The sequence below is a fragment of the Gymnoscopelus braueri genome (assembly GCF_963280865.1).
Source record: "Gymnoscopelus braueri genome assembly, chromosome: 14".
NCBI lineage: Eukaryota > Metazoa > Chordata > Actinopteri > Myctophiformes > Myctophidae > Gymnoscopelus > Gymnoscopelus braueri.
In genome coordinates this window covers 34,894,311-34,910,351 of record NC_137619.1, presented here as the reverse complement: position 1 = coordinate 34,910,351, position 16,041 = coordinate 34,894,311, and the positions used below count along the sequence as shown (strand labels likewise).

General features: G+C 40.8%; 1 protein-coding gene across 4 annotated transcripts in view; it reads right to left on the bottom strand.

The window, feature by feature from the left end:
- The window catches only part of gbf1 (golgi brefeldin A resistant guanine nucleotide exchange factor 1), an 85,924-nt gene extending 72,713 nt beyond the window's left edge, over window positions 1-13,211 (bottom strand). For all 4 annotated transcript variants that reach the window (XM_080449959.1, XM_080449961.1, XM_080449960.1 and 1 more), the window contains exons 1-3: window positions 12,942-13,211; window positions 9,963-10,066; window positions 8,987-9,053 (exon numbers count right to left, since the gene is read on the bottom strand). In XM_080449959.1, coding sequence (XP_080306085.1) covers window positions 8,987-9,053; window positions 9,963-10,058 — 163 coding nt within the window. In that variant the 5' untranslated portion in view covers window positions 10,059-10,066; window positions 12,942-13,211. The remainder of the gene's footprint in view (window positions 1-8,986; window positions 9,054-9,962; window positions 10,067-12,941) is intronic.
- Between the last annotated feature and the right edge of the window lie 2,830 nt (window positions 13,212-16,041).

The window sequence follows — 16,041 nt, the reverse complement described above, 5'->3', positions numbered from 1 at the left end:
GCAGGTTCAGATAACCACAGTCTAAATCAGAATAAGATGGAAGTCCTTGGCAATCCCATTAACACCATATATGTGCATCCTTTGACATCTTCTGCCTTGTGTTAATTTCACATTTTAATTCAAGGTGTCATATGTTTTCTGACCTGTACGCTACAATCAGTGACATTCAAGTCTCATTCAGACAATTTCAAAATGGTGCTGAAAAATGTCCCTGTACATACAGATGGCTTTAATGAGAGTGCAAAGCATACATGAGCACCCCTGCCTGCCGCACTTTTGGGGCTCACAGGGTGCGAGTTTGTTTTGCTCACATCTTGCCCTCTGTTCCTGTCAGCACATCCGGATCCTCCATGCCACCCTCTAACCGCGCCCCCCCAATTCCCTCCAATACTCCCACCCATGATCACCCGGTGGCTTTCCACAGACACCCCGGCACGGCATGATTAATGGCCCTCTGCTGAGACTCTCCATCCACTCAGCACATTGTTGAGAGGCTCTGTCTGAAACAGGACAACAGTTGCATCCACTCTTCACACCGGGCCTAAGCCCTGCCTGTCAGTCCCTGGTTAGGGCACTGTTAACTGGCCAGATTTACAGCTACTAACCAGCGCTAGGTGGCAGCCTGTCTGGGGAGGTGAACCCCCCCCGATTAATCATGCTCCATTTTGATGGGCACTTTTATGACTACTGAGTCACACTGTATAAAACCAGCATAATACTTGGTGGACCATATCAACCACTTCGCCACACACATCTCACTATTTATACCGATTGCCAAGTAAAGCTACTTTGTTAGTTTAATTAAAATAGCTTGATGGCAGCTGCCATCACCCGGCATACACCTAATAATGAAAACCCAAGACCTGTTCTTAGAAATGTTTAACTCTGTGCCTCACTGAGGCGTTAGCCCTGCTGAGGTGCTAAGCGCCCATCCCTTTCCCCACAAACAAGAAGAGATGAAAGGTTTGGAGCAGTGGCAGACAGGACACTATCTAGTCTCTGTAATGGAAACCGAGGTCTCTGGTTTAGCTGCAAAGGAAAGGAAAGCCCGAGTTAAACTTAGTCGCACGCGGGTGTCTCGCACCGAAAATAGCCGATCCACAAGCTCACGACGCAACGCATCGCCAACACGTTGTGAGCTTGTAGATCGGCTACTTTCGGTGTGTGACACCGGCGTGCAACCAAGTATAAATCAGGCCGATGCTTCCCGATCTCATTGGTGGGCAGCAGTAGTAAATTCCTGAAAGGGTGAAATACTTGTAACTGTAACCAAGGATGTGAGGCCAGACATGTTAGCTAAATGCTCAATGCTTCAGAAATTAGTCTGGCACAGCGGAGTTTAATCAATTTGTTTAGTTGATGAATAAGTCACTTATATTCTTCCTGTGTATAGATGTAAGTGGAATTCATTCACAATCTGAAACTTGTTGAAGCATATGAGCTAGCATGATGAGTCTGGCAATGTATTTACACAGGAAGCCTACAATATTCTCCATGGTGAATATAAGCATGATATCCATAATCATATCCATGCAATATTCTTGTACCAGCATTCAACAGATAGACTAACATGATACATGACAACTCCAATAAATTATGATTTATCGGTAAATTCCCGTGGCAAGAAAAAATGGCAACATGTTTACGTGTCATTTTTAGACTGCTATATACATTTTTATTAATATTTTCACTTTACAATCCTACATTTCATAATATCACTAACAGCATGCCAATATACCCCAGGGGTTACTAACAATTCTATCTAGTACATGGATCCAAAACTAAGGAAAATTAAAATCATTGGCGTTGACGGGGTCTCATGCACTTTATCCACTCTCCAAACGGAGGTTGCTGGCTGCTCTCAGAAAAGACAGAAAAGAGCACTTGATTTGCTTAAAAGATTTAATAAAGGTGCAAACAAACAAACATAGTCAAATGATTTCATTTGACTTTGAAGATGACGCATTGTGATGCACTGTCGAAACGTGATTATTTGTCGCCCTGATGAAGACCTACCAAGGTCGAAACCTGTTGGCAGTAAAAAATAATAAAAGGCTTTTCCTCTTTTTTACTCCCGAGTGCCCGGATCGTCTGTTGTTTTTTCTTGTTATTATTTATATTATTTGTTAGTTTGCACCCAATTAAAAGCAAGTAAGCAAATCAAGGCATTAACTTCCAACTTTATTGTCACATCAAAGGTTTACAGGTGTACATTTTTTACATACTTGATGTTCACCCCAGCCATTCAAATTATGGTAAAGTTAATTTAACATAAGACCAAACAAACGGACTGAGAATTGACTATAACAATCAGACACTCAATCACTGCTAAACCTGTAGGCTAGTTAACACAATAGATGTGCAAAGAGTTCACGTGAGGCCATTTCTTTTCTTGCAGAATGTAGTCATGAGTACATACATTTGCATAAGTGATTGGGCGAAATGAATTATGGCTGTTCTTCACAGCATTTGCCAACTACATTCTGCTGGTTCAATTGGGAGTGATATATGTGCGGATATCAGGTGGCAGAGGAGAGCGGGGGCCAAAAAGGGTGCAGTCATTTCCCACGTGCACAGGCTGCGACCCTCAGAGGCCTAGCTATGCCTGCCTGAGCGCAGCTGGGTGGTTGAGATGACACACACACACTTGACCTTGAACTGTGATTGAGAGCGAGCGCGTGTGTGTGCTCACTCTTGATGATTGACAAGACAGTAAAATGAGATGAATTAGTGAGGCTGTCAGTAATGCCTGGATTAGCCCATATGAAAACAAAAGGAGAAAAATCAAAAACCAATCGAAACTCAAAACACAATTATGACACTGTAATGGTATAATTAAGCATGCGCTTTTGAACAAGTTCCACTTTACCAGAATGTATAAAAGGCCAATTTTTTACTTTTTAAAAGTAATTTATCTCCTGCCTAATTTTTGCTATTCCGCACAAAATTATCTCTGCTTTGTCCTTTGCTTAGGGGACAGCGAAATAATTATTTGAAAGGTCAGCTGGCATGTGATCAAATCATCCTCCACAACGTTCGTTCTGCAAATCCACTGCCATGCCCCTCATCCCAGCCCCCCACCCCACCTCCCGATATCTACCTCTGGGGCCGTGCTGGTGATTCGAGTCAATTAGAGGTGTGCTTGTGAATTTCGTTAGTGTTTGGAGAAAAAAAAAGGGAGAAAGCTGTCAGTCAAAAAGGCTGCCCTGGCTTTGGATCTGGTGGGTGTCGGAATCTCTAAACCTGTATTTGTATGAATAAAAATGAAGGGATTTAGGGCCGCTGCTTCCTCTGCAGACTTGTCAAAAATCTGACCTTCGCTATAAGGGAGAGGGGGTTTGATGGGGAAGGAGGGCAGAAAAAAAGAATTGAAGATTTAAAAAGCTGAGGCTGGGACTGACTTCTGCATAACAAAGGTAGACCAGAAGAAGAAAAAAAGACAAGGGAGCACGAGGAGGAATAAAATATATTTCTGAATGAATTGCTGTTCAACGAACACTTCCTATTCTCCAAGGTATGGTCTACCAATAATACAAATCCACAGAATTATTCAACGGGGGATTGAGACAGATTTGTCTTTTTGTAGATCCTATATGGAATATTGGCAATGTCATGGGAGAGGTGGAACTCTCAATATATTGCTAGGGGGGAAAAAACATGCTTGATGTTAGAGAACCCCCTAATGCGTATGGCTTTTTTATGGGTTCAAACATGAACATGAACATGAAGTAGACTCAAATGGAGAGTTCATCCTTACTGAGACAGCACAAATCATATCTCAGTGCCAATTGTCACCATTAGTTGCTTGTTTGCAATTCCAGTGCAGTGCCAGGATTAGACAAGACATGCCCACATGGCCAGGCCTGTCATCACATGGGCTACTGGTCCATTTAACCAAATGTTCACTGACTAGTGCACAGCAGCATCATTCCATACTGTTCCAGTGAAGACCTAACATATCTGAAGAGCGCAATCTGTGTGGAAAAACAATAAGGCAGGTTGGATGTCTAATAGATAATAATCATACCAAGATACTGCATGAAAATACAACAGGAATGAGCTATGTAAATCCCTGATTACACTTCTTGCTACGGTGCACACACACAACTGTCTTCCTATTCCGCTTTTATGCCACAATGGTGCACATCTCTGTCCACCAACATGTGTCTCTTCCTTCTGTCCGTCAGAAATTCTCTTTTTTCTTTTTAATCTACCCACTCTGCTTTTTGACCGGAAAGCCCCATCTCATTAGTTTATAATAATAGGGGCAAGACGTTTCTTTTAGAGTTTGCAAACAAGCAGTTCAGATGTAAAGACAGATGCCAACCGCAAAGCTGTGGAAAGCACTCAATTATATGGGTCTAATGAGCTTAGGGATGGAAGATTAGGCATTAGGTCCAATCCAAAACATCCCATCCAAATATGAGGCATGGGTTCTGCTTTCTGATGATGAGGTAGAGCGGCTGGGCTAGGTGGGGATGAGGCACCGCAACACATGTTCCGCTGTTGGCCCAACTTCTCTAACTGTGCCCTCTTTGTTTGAAAATCAAGCGAAAACCTCCCGTCTTCCAGAAGTTATAGGAAACTCACCCACCCCCCTTTTCAGAAAGAGAGACAACACTTCCTTTCCCAGAACAATTTATCTCTCTGCTTGACAAGACTCCCTGCTATATTTACCCAACTAAAATTGCAGATGATATACTTCCAGCTGCACTGCTCGCCAGCGCCATAGCACATGGTCCTGCCAATCACACTGGGCAGAACAAGAGGAGGCAGAATTGTGGGACCTTCAACAACGGAACGTAGGAGGGGGAGTTGAAGCAAGAGAGAGAGAGGGTGGGGGGGGGTGGTGGGGGGGACACAGGGGAGAACGCTTGAGTCAGAGCGAGAAAGAGAATAAGAGAGAAAAAGGGTCTGAGAAACCTTATGGGGACTAATCCACATTTCCTTCACTGGTTGGCTTTTGTTGTTAGAGGGAGCTACGATACACACCAGAGTGAATGGAATTACTGGGCTTTCATTAAGCAGACAGCTGGGCCACGAGGAACCCTCAGAGCAGCAGCACAACACAGCCCACCCGGAAGATTTCACACAGAAATATTGGTGGGTTTGTGTGTATAGAGAGAGGACGGGAGGAGGAAGAGATATAGATATGGCCTATGTGTGTATCTGTTGGGGGGGGGGGGGGATCGTTATGCTGCTGCAAAAACAAAACAAATTGATCAGCACAGCGTCAAGCACACAATTCAGCTGGTGATGTGATTTCCAATGCGTCTCTCATCATAACAAAGACATTCAAGTTAAGGACACAACAAGGGTTCTACATATCCTGTAAAGGAACTCATTAATTATTCCATTATATATATATCCTATTAAATTAAACAAAGGTTAATAGAATATAAATATAAAACATGTTATGAAAAGCAGTTCAAAGTCCCCTTTTCAAATACATTTAACCTACAAGTCAGTAGTAAAGGAATCATATGGTACGGATAATAACAGCACACTTGCACCATGATGCTGGTAGCCATGGCAAACCAACAAGGCTTTTTGTGATCTGAGGGTGAGAAGGGAGGAGGCTGGCAGTTGTGAAAGAGGAAGGGGGGTAAAAAAAAAAAAAAGTGCTGCGGATTCCTACCAGGCCCCTGGCACAGCCGTGCCTGTCCATCTCATAGCAGCAGAGGCATTCCCCAGAGGAAGGGAGCACTAGGGTTGTGGGGCTGGAGGGGCGGGGGGGGGGCACTGAGACCATGGCTGTTGGGACTCCATATGTTGCATCTCTCCCATTGCTCGCGGCTGCTACAACTCTGACTTGTTGGTTTGTGGGAGCTGCCTGGAGTGGACTCTCATTGCAAAGGCATGACGACATAGGGCTGACCGCAGAGCTGGCTTGGTTGGTCTGAGGGCTGTCAGCTAGCGCCACTCCATTTACACAGGCTGGCACTCACACATGATCAATCACCACCACACATGGCGATAGAGAAATAGGCAAAACACTGAGGTCATGTTCAATCTTTACCCTCAACTAGAGATCTTTACTGTTCCAAGTAACATCAAACAAGGAAAAACATATAATCTCATGATAAAAAATAAGTATGGCTTTAACTGCTGGCAAACGACAAGGATTCAGAAGTAACATTTTACAAAAGAAACAATTAGGAAAAGTGACTGCTTACATTTTCTCTAATATCTTCAGGTAATGCAAATTGATTTTGACTGCTATTAAAATAAGAATTGTATATCTAAAATATGTACTGTAATGTGTATGTAATTCATACGTCTCTTGACAAAAAGAGAGGGTACATAACCTGTCACACAATGAAAGCTTCGCCCCCGAGCGCCTGAAACTAACTGGGCAGTGACAGCAAAACAAGTTTCATAGACAGACCTTTTGTATCTGCATTCCAACTGTATATGATGATTTCAGTAGAAAAGCCAAGATGTAGCATCATGTACCAGACCAGCATGTAGCCCCTTTCAGGACTATCATAACACACTGCTTGGGCAAATGGGGCATACCAACATTTAACGCCAAATAGACATGAGAAAATACTGATCATAACACCCTTATACCGATCCAAGCACTGACTGATCTAACGTTAATGTACAATCACAGCCCAAAAATATTACAAAAAGCCATCCTGAAAGCGTGTCACCAGTTTGCAGTCATTCCCCTGCTCTATGTCCACCTTTCCTGTCTCTCTTTTGCTGTCACTATCAAAATAAAGCAGAAATGTTAAAAAACTATATCTAGAAATAATAATCAAAATGTTACTTTTTAAAACACACAATGGTGTCGGCCTTTCTCCTCACATAATGGCCTGAATCTTCATTAAACCCTTTATTTGTCTTTTTACTCGGGAGGACATACAGTACATCTTTAGTCTAGCGTTCTTTGTTGTTAGTAGAACTTACCACACAACAACTTTTCAGAATGTTTACAATCTTTGTAATCCAGTAAAGATATACAGAAGAAATGTGAATTTAAGAATTCATCAGTCAGGTGTGCTTTGCAGTAGTAATACTGGGAAAAATTATAAATTAACTTGTCACAGTATATAAGAAAGACAATGCAAGGCAATGCAATTGAATTAAGCTCGTTTGGATGCAAGGACCTAAAATTACAGGGCACAATTACATTACTACTCTGGTTGATCTACCCCAAGGGGAGACTTGTAGAACTGGCCAAAATAATCGGAATACCATTAGTCTTGCATAGCCAGACAATCAGAGATCTCCACCTACCTACAGTATATATCTGTTGACATCTAAATTCAATGTAGGGACTAAAACTGGGTGGAAATAATTCAGAGATTTAACAAATTATTGTATTTATAAAAACTATAAAAGACTTTAGAACGGTCCTTCATATTGAGACAGTATCAGGATTGGTTTTCAAAGCAGTGGGCATAGGTGTGTTAGCGGCAGTTTTCTCCGCTGTTCTAGCCCCTACATTGAATTTAGATTTCCCCAGACGTATCGGTAGGCTAGGCAGAGATCTCTGAACGTCTGGCAATGCAAGATTAGAAATTGGAATATCATTTGTAAATTGAGCTTTTGGCCATATTTTCCCTCTATAAAAAACACTGTTAAAAGTACCGAGGCATACAGTGAGAAGTGGAAAGTGGATTTGACTAAATTTGACATGATGATTTCAGTGTGTTGACCACTGATGAACAATTGCAAAAGTCCCCTTAACATTTACCTTTATGGACTTGCTCATTATGAGGCATTTGGTTTAAAAGATTAACAAACAGCAGTATCGCTTCTGTCGGATGTGTTAAAATGATCTAGTGGAGAAAAGGCCCACACACAGTAAGATGTTGAGAGAGATAATATTGACCAATGTGAAAGGCCAGGACATTTCTCAGTGGAAATCTGCTGAGTACACCCGATTAAATATGCTCTTCTGCTTCACACAAGGGGGAAAAGGCCACACTGTGATAGCAATCGTCCCAACTGAAGGTTTATCCACATACACTGAAACATCCTATGGGTATGTACACACTGGGAAATAAAAAATAATCACCAGTGTGTTCTGCATTAAAACTAATGATATAGGTCATGCCTCATTCATACAGGTTGATGCTTTATTCATGGCATGTACTGTACTCATGACACAAATATGAAAAGAAATTCGGCCGAATTACGCACCCTATGGACATTTACTCAGAGTCCAAGGGGAATGCACAAGTTCCAACTTGTTTGGTTCCAACACTAAGAAGTCTAACGTATTGGAAAAAATGGAAACAAAAACAAAGAAATGAAAGAAAACAATTCAGTTTTTGGGGATCTATACAAAAAGCGCTGATCTTTCTGCATAATGGGAACAGCGAGTAAATAGGTTGCTATCAGAAACAATAAAAGAGCAGACATAAAACATGACGATGTATTAACCTTGAGAGGAGCAAAAGGAAGAAGATGAGACTTACCTGCTACATCTGCTCATTGTGCTCTGTGACAGTGGCTCACAGATGGTGAAGTGTGCTTTTTAAAAAATGATTATGATCTCCTCTAATAGAGAGTAAGTTTATTGATACAAACATCAATTCTGACTAATCTTTTGGACAGTTCAACTACATGCTACTGATAGTCATGAGAAATGCTGTCCCAGATAGACAGTGGCTCACAGATAGTGATGTGTGCTTTTCCAAACATGATTTTGACTTTGATCCCTTAGCTGACTTAGATGAAAAAGAGGGCAAAATCTTAAAAAAAGTTAATTGATGCATCAATTCTGACAAATGTTTGGAACAGTCCAACTACATGTCAGCGCCATCAGCAATCTTTTGCCTTTGTTTCAGCCATCCAATCCCAGCTGCATGAGAGCATCAGATTGCGACTATACAAAATTCACATGTGTGTCCATATAGACTGAAATACATACATCTGAGAGCATATACACATGTAATAGACATATTATGTAGGTTTACATGTTCTAGACTGTCACTGCACACATGATCTATATAAACAATAAGCAGCATACCTTTTATGCTGTTGAGTATCTCTTTGAGTTGCCCGAAGCTATTAAGTAGTGGGTCCTGTTCTTCATCCTGTGCAGACAGAAAGAGAAAATGCTAGCATGAGAGGACATTTAAGATTTAAGGCTTTGCCATTAAAATGCAGAATAGGTGGAACCAAATTTGTTTCATGAAAGCCATCTCTGAGGGTGTCAAACCCGGTGCTTAATGTTTTCTGCACACAACATACAAATAATCAGAAAAGCATAATAGTCAATATCTCTAGAGATCGCCCTGAGAAATTCAGAATTCTAATCAAAATTCAATGCCATTCAGATCCAACTCAATTTAGCTCTGATTGTCCTCTCATATTTGAACAGCTCATTGTTTCTAAAAGTCATTTTAGATAAACTGTGCGTGTGCGTGTGTGTGTGTGTGTGTGTGTGTGTGTGTGTGTGTGTGTGTGATATACACACACACACCCCTGTAGTATATACAGTCATATACACACACCTGTAGTATATACAGTGATTTGACAAATTTAAGGAATAAGAAACATTAAGTATCTTAGTACAGTGTTGGACCGCCACAAGCCACCAGAACCACTTCAGCACCGGATTGTACAAGTCTCTGGAACTCTACTGGACGGATTGAACACCATTCTAACAAAAGATATTCCCTCATTTGATGTTTTGACGGTGATGGGGAGCACTGTCTAACTGCACATGGGTCCAAAATCCCTCAAAAAGGTGCTCACCTGGATTAAGGTCACATCTGGGGACTGAAGACCAGTAAAAATCAGAAAGTCTGCAGCGCTTTCATGACTTCCGTATTGGCTTAATTTACAAGAGCGAATGCTTGTTCAGAACACAGAGAGAAAACCCTACCATGATTTATCTGAGTGGGTATTTTTTTGGGTTAAAGTCTTTTAAAACACGTTGGAAGGACCTCAAATTTTCCTAAAAAGAAAACCTCAAATCACAATATAAAATTACAGCTTACCAATGGAGTGTGGGTATTCCATCTGGAGTTTCTCTTGATGGCACCAACTACTGCACTAATCTCACCTTGGACAATGTAGATGTTTTTGTCCACCATCCTGCTTCCTAAGAGGAACACAGAGGAAAGGTTGGTTGGTTTTAGCTGAAACTGTAGCATCTATGTTATCGACATAGACCAGAAAGATCTGACAGATACATCTTGATCACCTGACCAGACCACAGAGATAATGTGTACCGATTGGAGTGAAATCTGTAGGAGTAGTAGCAAAAAGTGTGGTTTGAAGAAAACACATTAACACAAAAAAATGGGCGTGGCTTATGACGTGTGCTGCATCATGATCCAAGGAATCCAGGACTACAGTTCAAGAGTTATAGGCCAAAATGTGAAGCGGCCTGTTATAGCACGAACATGCGGCCAATTAAAAAACAATTGGGGAAAATTGGCAGACAAACACACAGACACATGGATGGACAGGAGCGAAAACATAGTCTCTCCGGCCTTTGGCAATCCGGTGGCGGCCCTCCTTAAATGAAATATGGGATTTTATTGTTACAGTAGTACCGTTCCAATCTACATCCAATGCTGTGAACTGTGCAATGAAAACAAGTAGGGCCTAGGTATTTCTTGCATCCCCTGCAGCAGTTTAGGCAGGTAAACTGGAATTAATTGATTGTATTGGGAAATGCTTAGGACCAGCTACGTAAATGTAATGGAATGTGATAATTCAATATGCCATAAAAAGCAAACACCAAGTCACAAAGTCAAACACAGACCCCTCAATACAACTGCCGACATCTGCTGAAAAATAAGATACTGAGGTTATATGGATTATGCCTCAAACCAATCTGGATAACCAAACAGTATCAGGATGTCATAATGCGCATATTTGAGAAGTGGGGTATATCTTTGAAATGGTTGGATTAACCTTTTGCCATCCCATGTCAGGTGCTGTAGAGACAATAGACTTTGTCGCGGTCGAGCGGGAACCATGTATGTCCAAAACAATTACTTTTCAGGATCGTTTTATTATTTTTTACCTGTGTTCAAATGAATCCAATGTACGGTAGTTATTATTTAGTCACAGGCTCTTAATTCTTTTCATTGGTTAAATATTTATGAAACCCACAGATAGATTTAACCACTTTCAACCTGGTATCCATACTTTGGGCATTTAATATAATTATAGGCAAAGATTTTTTATATAAGCTCACAATTACCTTGTAGATCAGCTATTTATGCAATTTGTTTAACAGTTTAATACAACAAAGTATAAAATAGAGGCGAGCATTCATTTATGAAGAGCATAAAAAATGTAATATGGAGATACAAGGTTTATGCCCGACAGCAATGACTTGCTTTGCCGGTAGTCTGAATTGCAGGTCATCTTTTGTTGAAATTCACACTAAAGCAATCTATTCAAAACAATAAGAGGATGAATGAAATATGGAAGAATGAAAGATGGGTTATATGGTGTTGAGACAGAATAATAGGCTTAGTGTTGGATTCAGCTAGTATAACTGACTGACAGACAAAAATGTATTCATCCATGCTTGAATAGTGATAACACATTCTTCACACTGACAGTACAGTATATGCTTAGAAATATGGTGTTAGGACAAGACACTGGGAACTATTATCCTGCATTGACCTCGCATAACCTTTTTTAATCATTTCATATTTTTTAAGGTGTAGGGTGGCATACAATTATAAAGTTAGAAAAGAAAATGCAACCTATTCTACTCTCGATACTTAAAGTAAAATTACATGGCTGAGGAAGGTATGGGTAATACATACATATAGGAGCGGTTAATCATAGCTTTTTATTAACCAAGTTACACCTTTAGGGATGATGCTGAGAGATACATCCTGGGGCTCACCTATTAAAGTGAACTCAATTGGGTGAACTGAAACTTAATATTCAGATTCATTGGATCAAGAACCTAGCCTTGGATCAAGACTATCACAGATGTATTTTATCGAGTCTGACTTTTGCTTTCCTAAATACGAAAGCAAAAGTCAGACTCGATCAAACAAAATACATCTATAATAGTCTTGAGCCAAGGCTAGTAAGAACCAATAGATATTGACTCTTTTCCCAGCAGACATTTTGACATAATTCATAGATGCTTAAACAGAAGATGAAGGTCTGTTTTATTTTAGATGTTACCACTGGAATCAATGTACAGTTAACTTCATGCTGACACACACATATCCACCTAAAAAGTAATCTTCACCTGGGTTTATACATCCATGTCAAAATGTCTGCTATGAAAAGGATCAATTAACGGTAGGTCCAAAAGTCAATACATACAACAACACATACATTACATTGCTGTCAAACGGGCTAGCAACCAAATAGCTAATTGGATTAGCTACCAAGCAAAGAGAATGCTGACTTTCAAATGTGATTTCAAGTTGGTAGACAAATGACAGCTCATTCCGGAGACAAATGCAGAAAAACAAGTTAGGATAGGGGCCGTTTGGTTGACTGTCGACGTGTTAACAGCTACACTGTCACTTCTACCGGGGTTACGTAGCCAGTTAGCCCTAGCGGCTAACGTAAATATACCATGGATGCGTCAGGTGAGGTCACAAAACAATATGAACACACGATCCTTTTTTCAACAAGCGTCACTTAACAACAATGGCGTATTTTCTATTTACAACTGGAAATACTGCCGACGCGAGTGACAAGTTATGTAAACGTAATCTTAACGTGACAAACAGCGCTGTGGATCTGAAGCTCTTCCGCTACATAATGTGACGTCACCAACACATCCTTGGTATTTCAATTCTACCACCACCATTGCGGAAGCATCTAGCCAAGCTAGCTAACATGTGAAACAGTCTCTAGCAAGTCATCTAAGCAGTTCGTTTTCCCCTGTTTCCTTAACTTAACAACACACCAGACACCGTGGCATCAAAACAGCACAACGCCACGGCGTAACGACACTCCACAGCCCAAATGAAGCACCCTACCTGTGTATGTGTGAGCACTGTTTCCAAGATGGAGTCCTCCTGCAAGCTAACGCTGGGCTAGCTCGAAGGCTAGCAAGCTAGCCGAGCAACAGTGACTAAAGAAGACCAAAGTTCACTTCACAACGACAGAGCGCGGTTCTCACACATTGCAGGTCGTGGAAACCATTGGCCTCGAACACTGTTAATTCATTCACTCGCGAAAAAGGTCCAGAAATGTGAGCAAGTTCAACACATCCACCATCAGCTGTCAATCTGGGCTTGGTAAACACACTGACGTGGAAAAGCTCTGCGTCCTCAACCTAACGCGATGATTTCGCTGTTTGTTTGGCAGATCTCGGAGCCAATCACTTTTCAGCGACGCGTCAAACTTGATATGGAATTCCTGACAATAAATCTTACAATAAAATGTGTGTCATTTATTATGGGGTACATTAAATTATCAACAGATTATGAATGAGATGTATCATTGTAATAGTGAAATAAATAAATAAATAAAGCAAATGATAAATACAATTATTTCGTCGTCACATCGGATGTGATGACGAAAGCACTGCCAGCATCTCCAGTGCTGCATCACCATGATTAGGCTTTAACTGCTCTAAGTATCCAGATTCCTTGGGCATTGGTTATGTGTGTCATACACATAACCAAGTCACTTAATACCTGCTATAATGCTAAACATAATTAATGTAATACTTAGACTATATAGCTTACACAAGCTGAAGAAACAGCTGGGTTGATCACATCTCAAATCCATAAAACAAAAACTAAGATGTTATTTTCAAGCTCATTGAAGGTCATATATAGCCTGAAACTTTAAGTATGTAATATTTGAAAGATATAGGTTATATTATGTTTTGATGGTCCAGGTGATAGTGTTGGATTCAGGTATAGCTGACTGACAGACACAAATGTATTCATCCATGCTTGAATAACACATTCTTGACACTGAGTATTATGCTTAGAAATATGGTGTTAGGACAAGGTTATATTATGTTTTGATGGTCCATGTGATAGCCTACTTTGTACAACACTAGGCAGAGTGTGTATGTGTGTGTGTGTGTGTGTGTGTGTGTGTGTGTGTGTGTGTGTGTGTGTGTGTGTGTGTGTGTGTGTGTGTGTGTGTGTGAGAGAGAGAGAGAGAGAGAGAGAGAATAGTGTGCATGTGTGGGTGAGTGGGAGAGTGGAGGGTGGGTTTACATTATACAGAGAGTTCATAGATGCATACAAACTCTTATCTTTCACAATGCAATCAGTGGTAGACCATTTTCCCAATGCTTACACTGAAAGTATTTGTTTAAAATTTGCAGAACCAACTTGTGTCAGACCTTTGTTTGCTCTCTAGCAAAGTGTTTGATCACCTGTTGGATTTGTAATTGCAACATTTCATCTGCAAATATGAGTGTGCCATTTCTGCAGTAGCAGATCTTTTGGCATAACTGAGACAATAACAAGTTACTTCTTTATAAGTAGATATTTGTCATGCATCAACCAAGGGATTTACTTACCAAATGCATTTTAGAAATCCATCAACAGTTGGCAAGTAAACATGTGGCCATCCATTAATTTAATTTCAATTGCTTAAAGTGGCATTAGCCCATTTGAGGGGAGGATTAAAAAATGCATCTATATGTAACATATATATTCACAACAACTGTATTCATTTAAAACTGGTTTAATAACCATAATGTTGTGTTGCTTATCCTCATCATGATCCACCATATCCTTGTTCTATCCTTGTTCAGCCCTCTCTATATGAAACATCTGGATTTCTCGTGATTACATTAACTTTATCCAAACTAAAAATATTTATGTAAGCTAGTGTCTTGGAAGTAAGACTGTTCATTATTCATTACAGACACGAGAATAAGAAGGGCAAAATTCGTTTAACTTCAACCATCCATTTCCCATGAGATCCTTATGACACATTCCATTCAAAACAACACCGAGAGATCATATGGCCTTATTCACCCTAAGGTCCAATGTGAGGTTTTGATTTAAATTGGGTTTAGTGATCCACAACTGATTCCCTGCACATATCTGTTCTGCACATGAAGTGATAAAGTAAATGGACTCGATTGAATATATCTTCAAGTTCAGGGTATAGCATAGCCTAAACAAAATGTCTGGCTATATAAAATGGTAACCTTTATGAAATGTTCAAAGCTTATTATAACACAACATAAGGCAAGGTTGTGCGTTTTACTGTTATTGAGAAGCAATAACGCCTAGCCTTTTAGTTTCCATTAAGGACAGATGCACTGTAGAAATGGATTGGGATGGATAAATGTCCTCCTGCTGAGACAATTCTTCATGGTCCACTCCACATCTCATGGGCTTTACTTGAGACGAGTTAGTTTGACTTTGACCACCAAATCTGAAAATAGCCTTTTTCCTCTGTCTGTCTCCCACCCCCATTCTTCACCTCTGACGTCCCATCTATCCCGAGATGAATGCCAGATCGATAGAGCTGTACCGTGGAAAGAAGACCTCCAGGTATAGTAGCCTATACCAATTTTCTTTTCACATAACTATATTTTACAGAAGAATATAGTTAAATAGAATATTGGCTAAAATCACGTGTGGGAAGAATTGGCCCTGGACGGTGGCGCAGATGCGCACCTTTACGCTGGAGACAGACGGCCAATTTGTAATTAAAAAAAAAACGCTGTGATGTGATTCAACATGAAAGCAACGGGGTAACTCGCTAATCTTGCAGATGAAGCTGATCACTAACTGAATCCAAATGATTTTAGAGGCTGAAAGGGTGAAGAGGACGCGTGCATATGTTTACAGCGTGTGTGAGAACATGAGAAAGGAGAGAGAGAGAGAGAGAGAGAGAGAGAGAGAGAGAGAGAGAGAGAGAGAGAGAGAGAGAGAGAGAGAGAGAGAGAGAGAGAGAATGATGTGGAGAAGTGTGTGTGTGTGTGTGTGTGTGTGTGTGTGTGTGTGTGTGTGTGTGTGTGTGTGTGCGCGCGCACGCGCGTGCGCGCCCTGGAAGGGGGGCGGCAGGACACAGAGAACAAGCAGTGAAGTGGGCCGTCCTCTCTCTACAGTGGACCTGTCACACAACATTTAGCATAAAGTCAGTCCCTCTGTG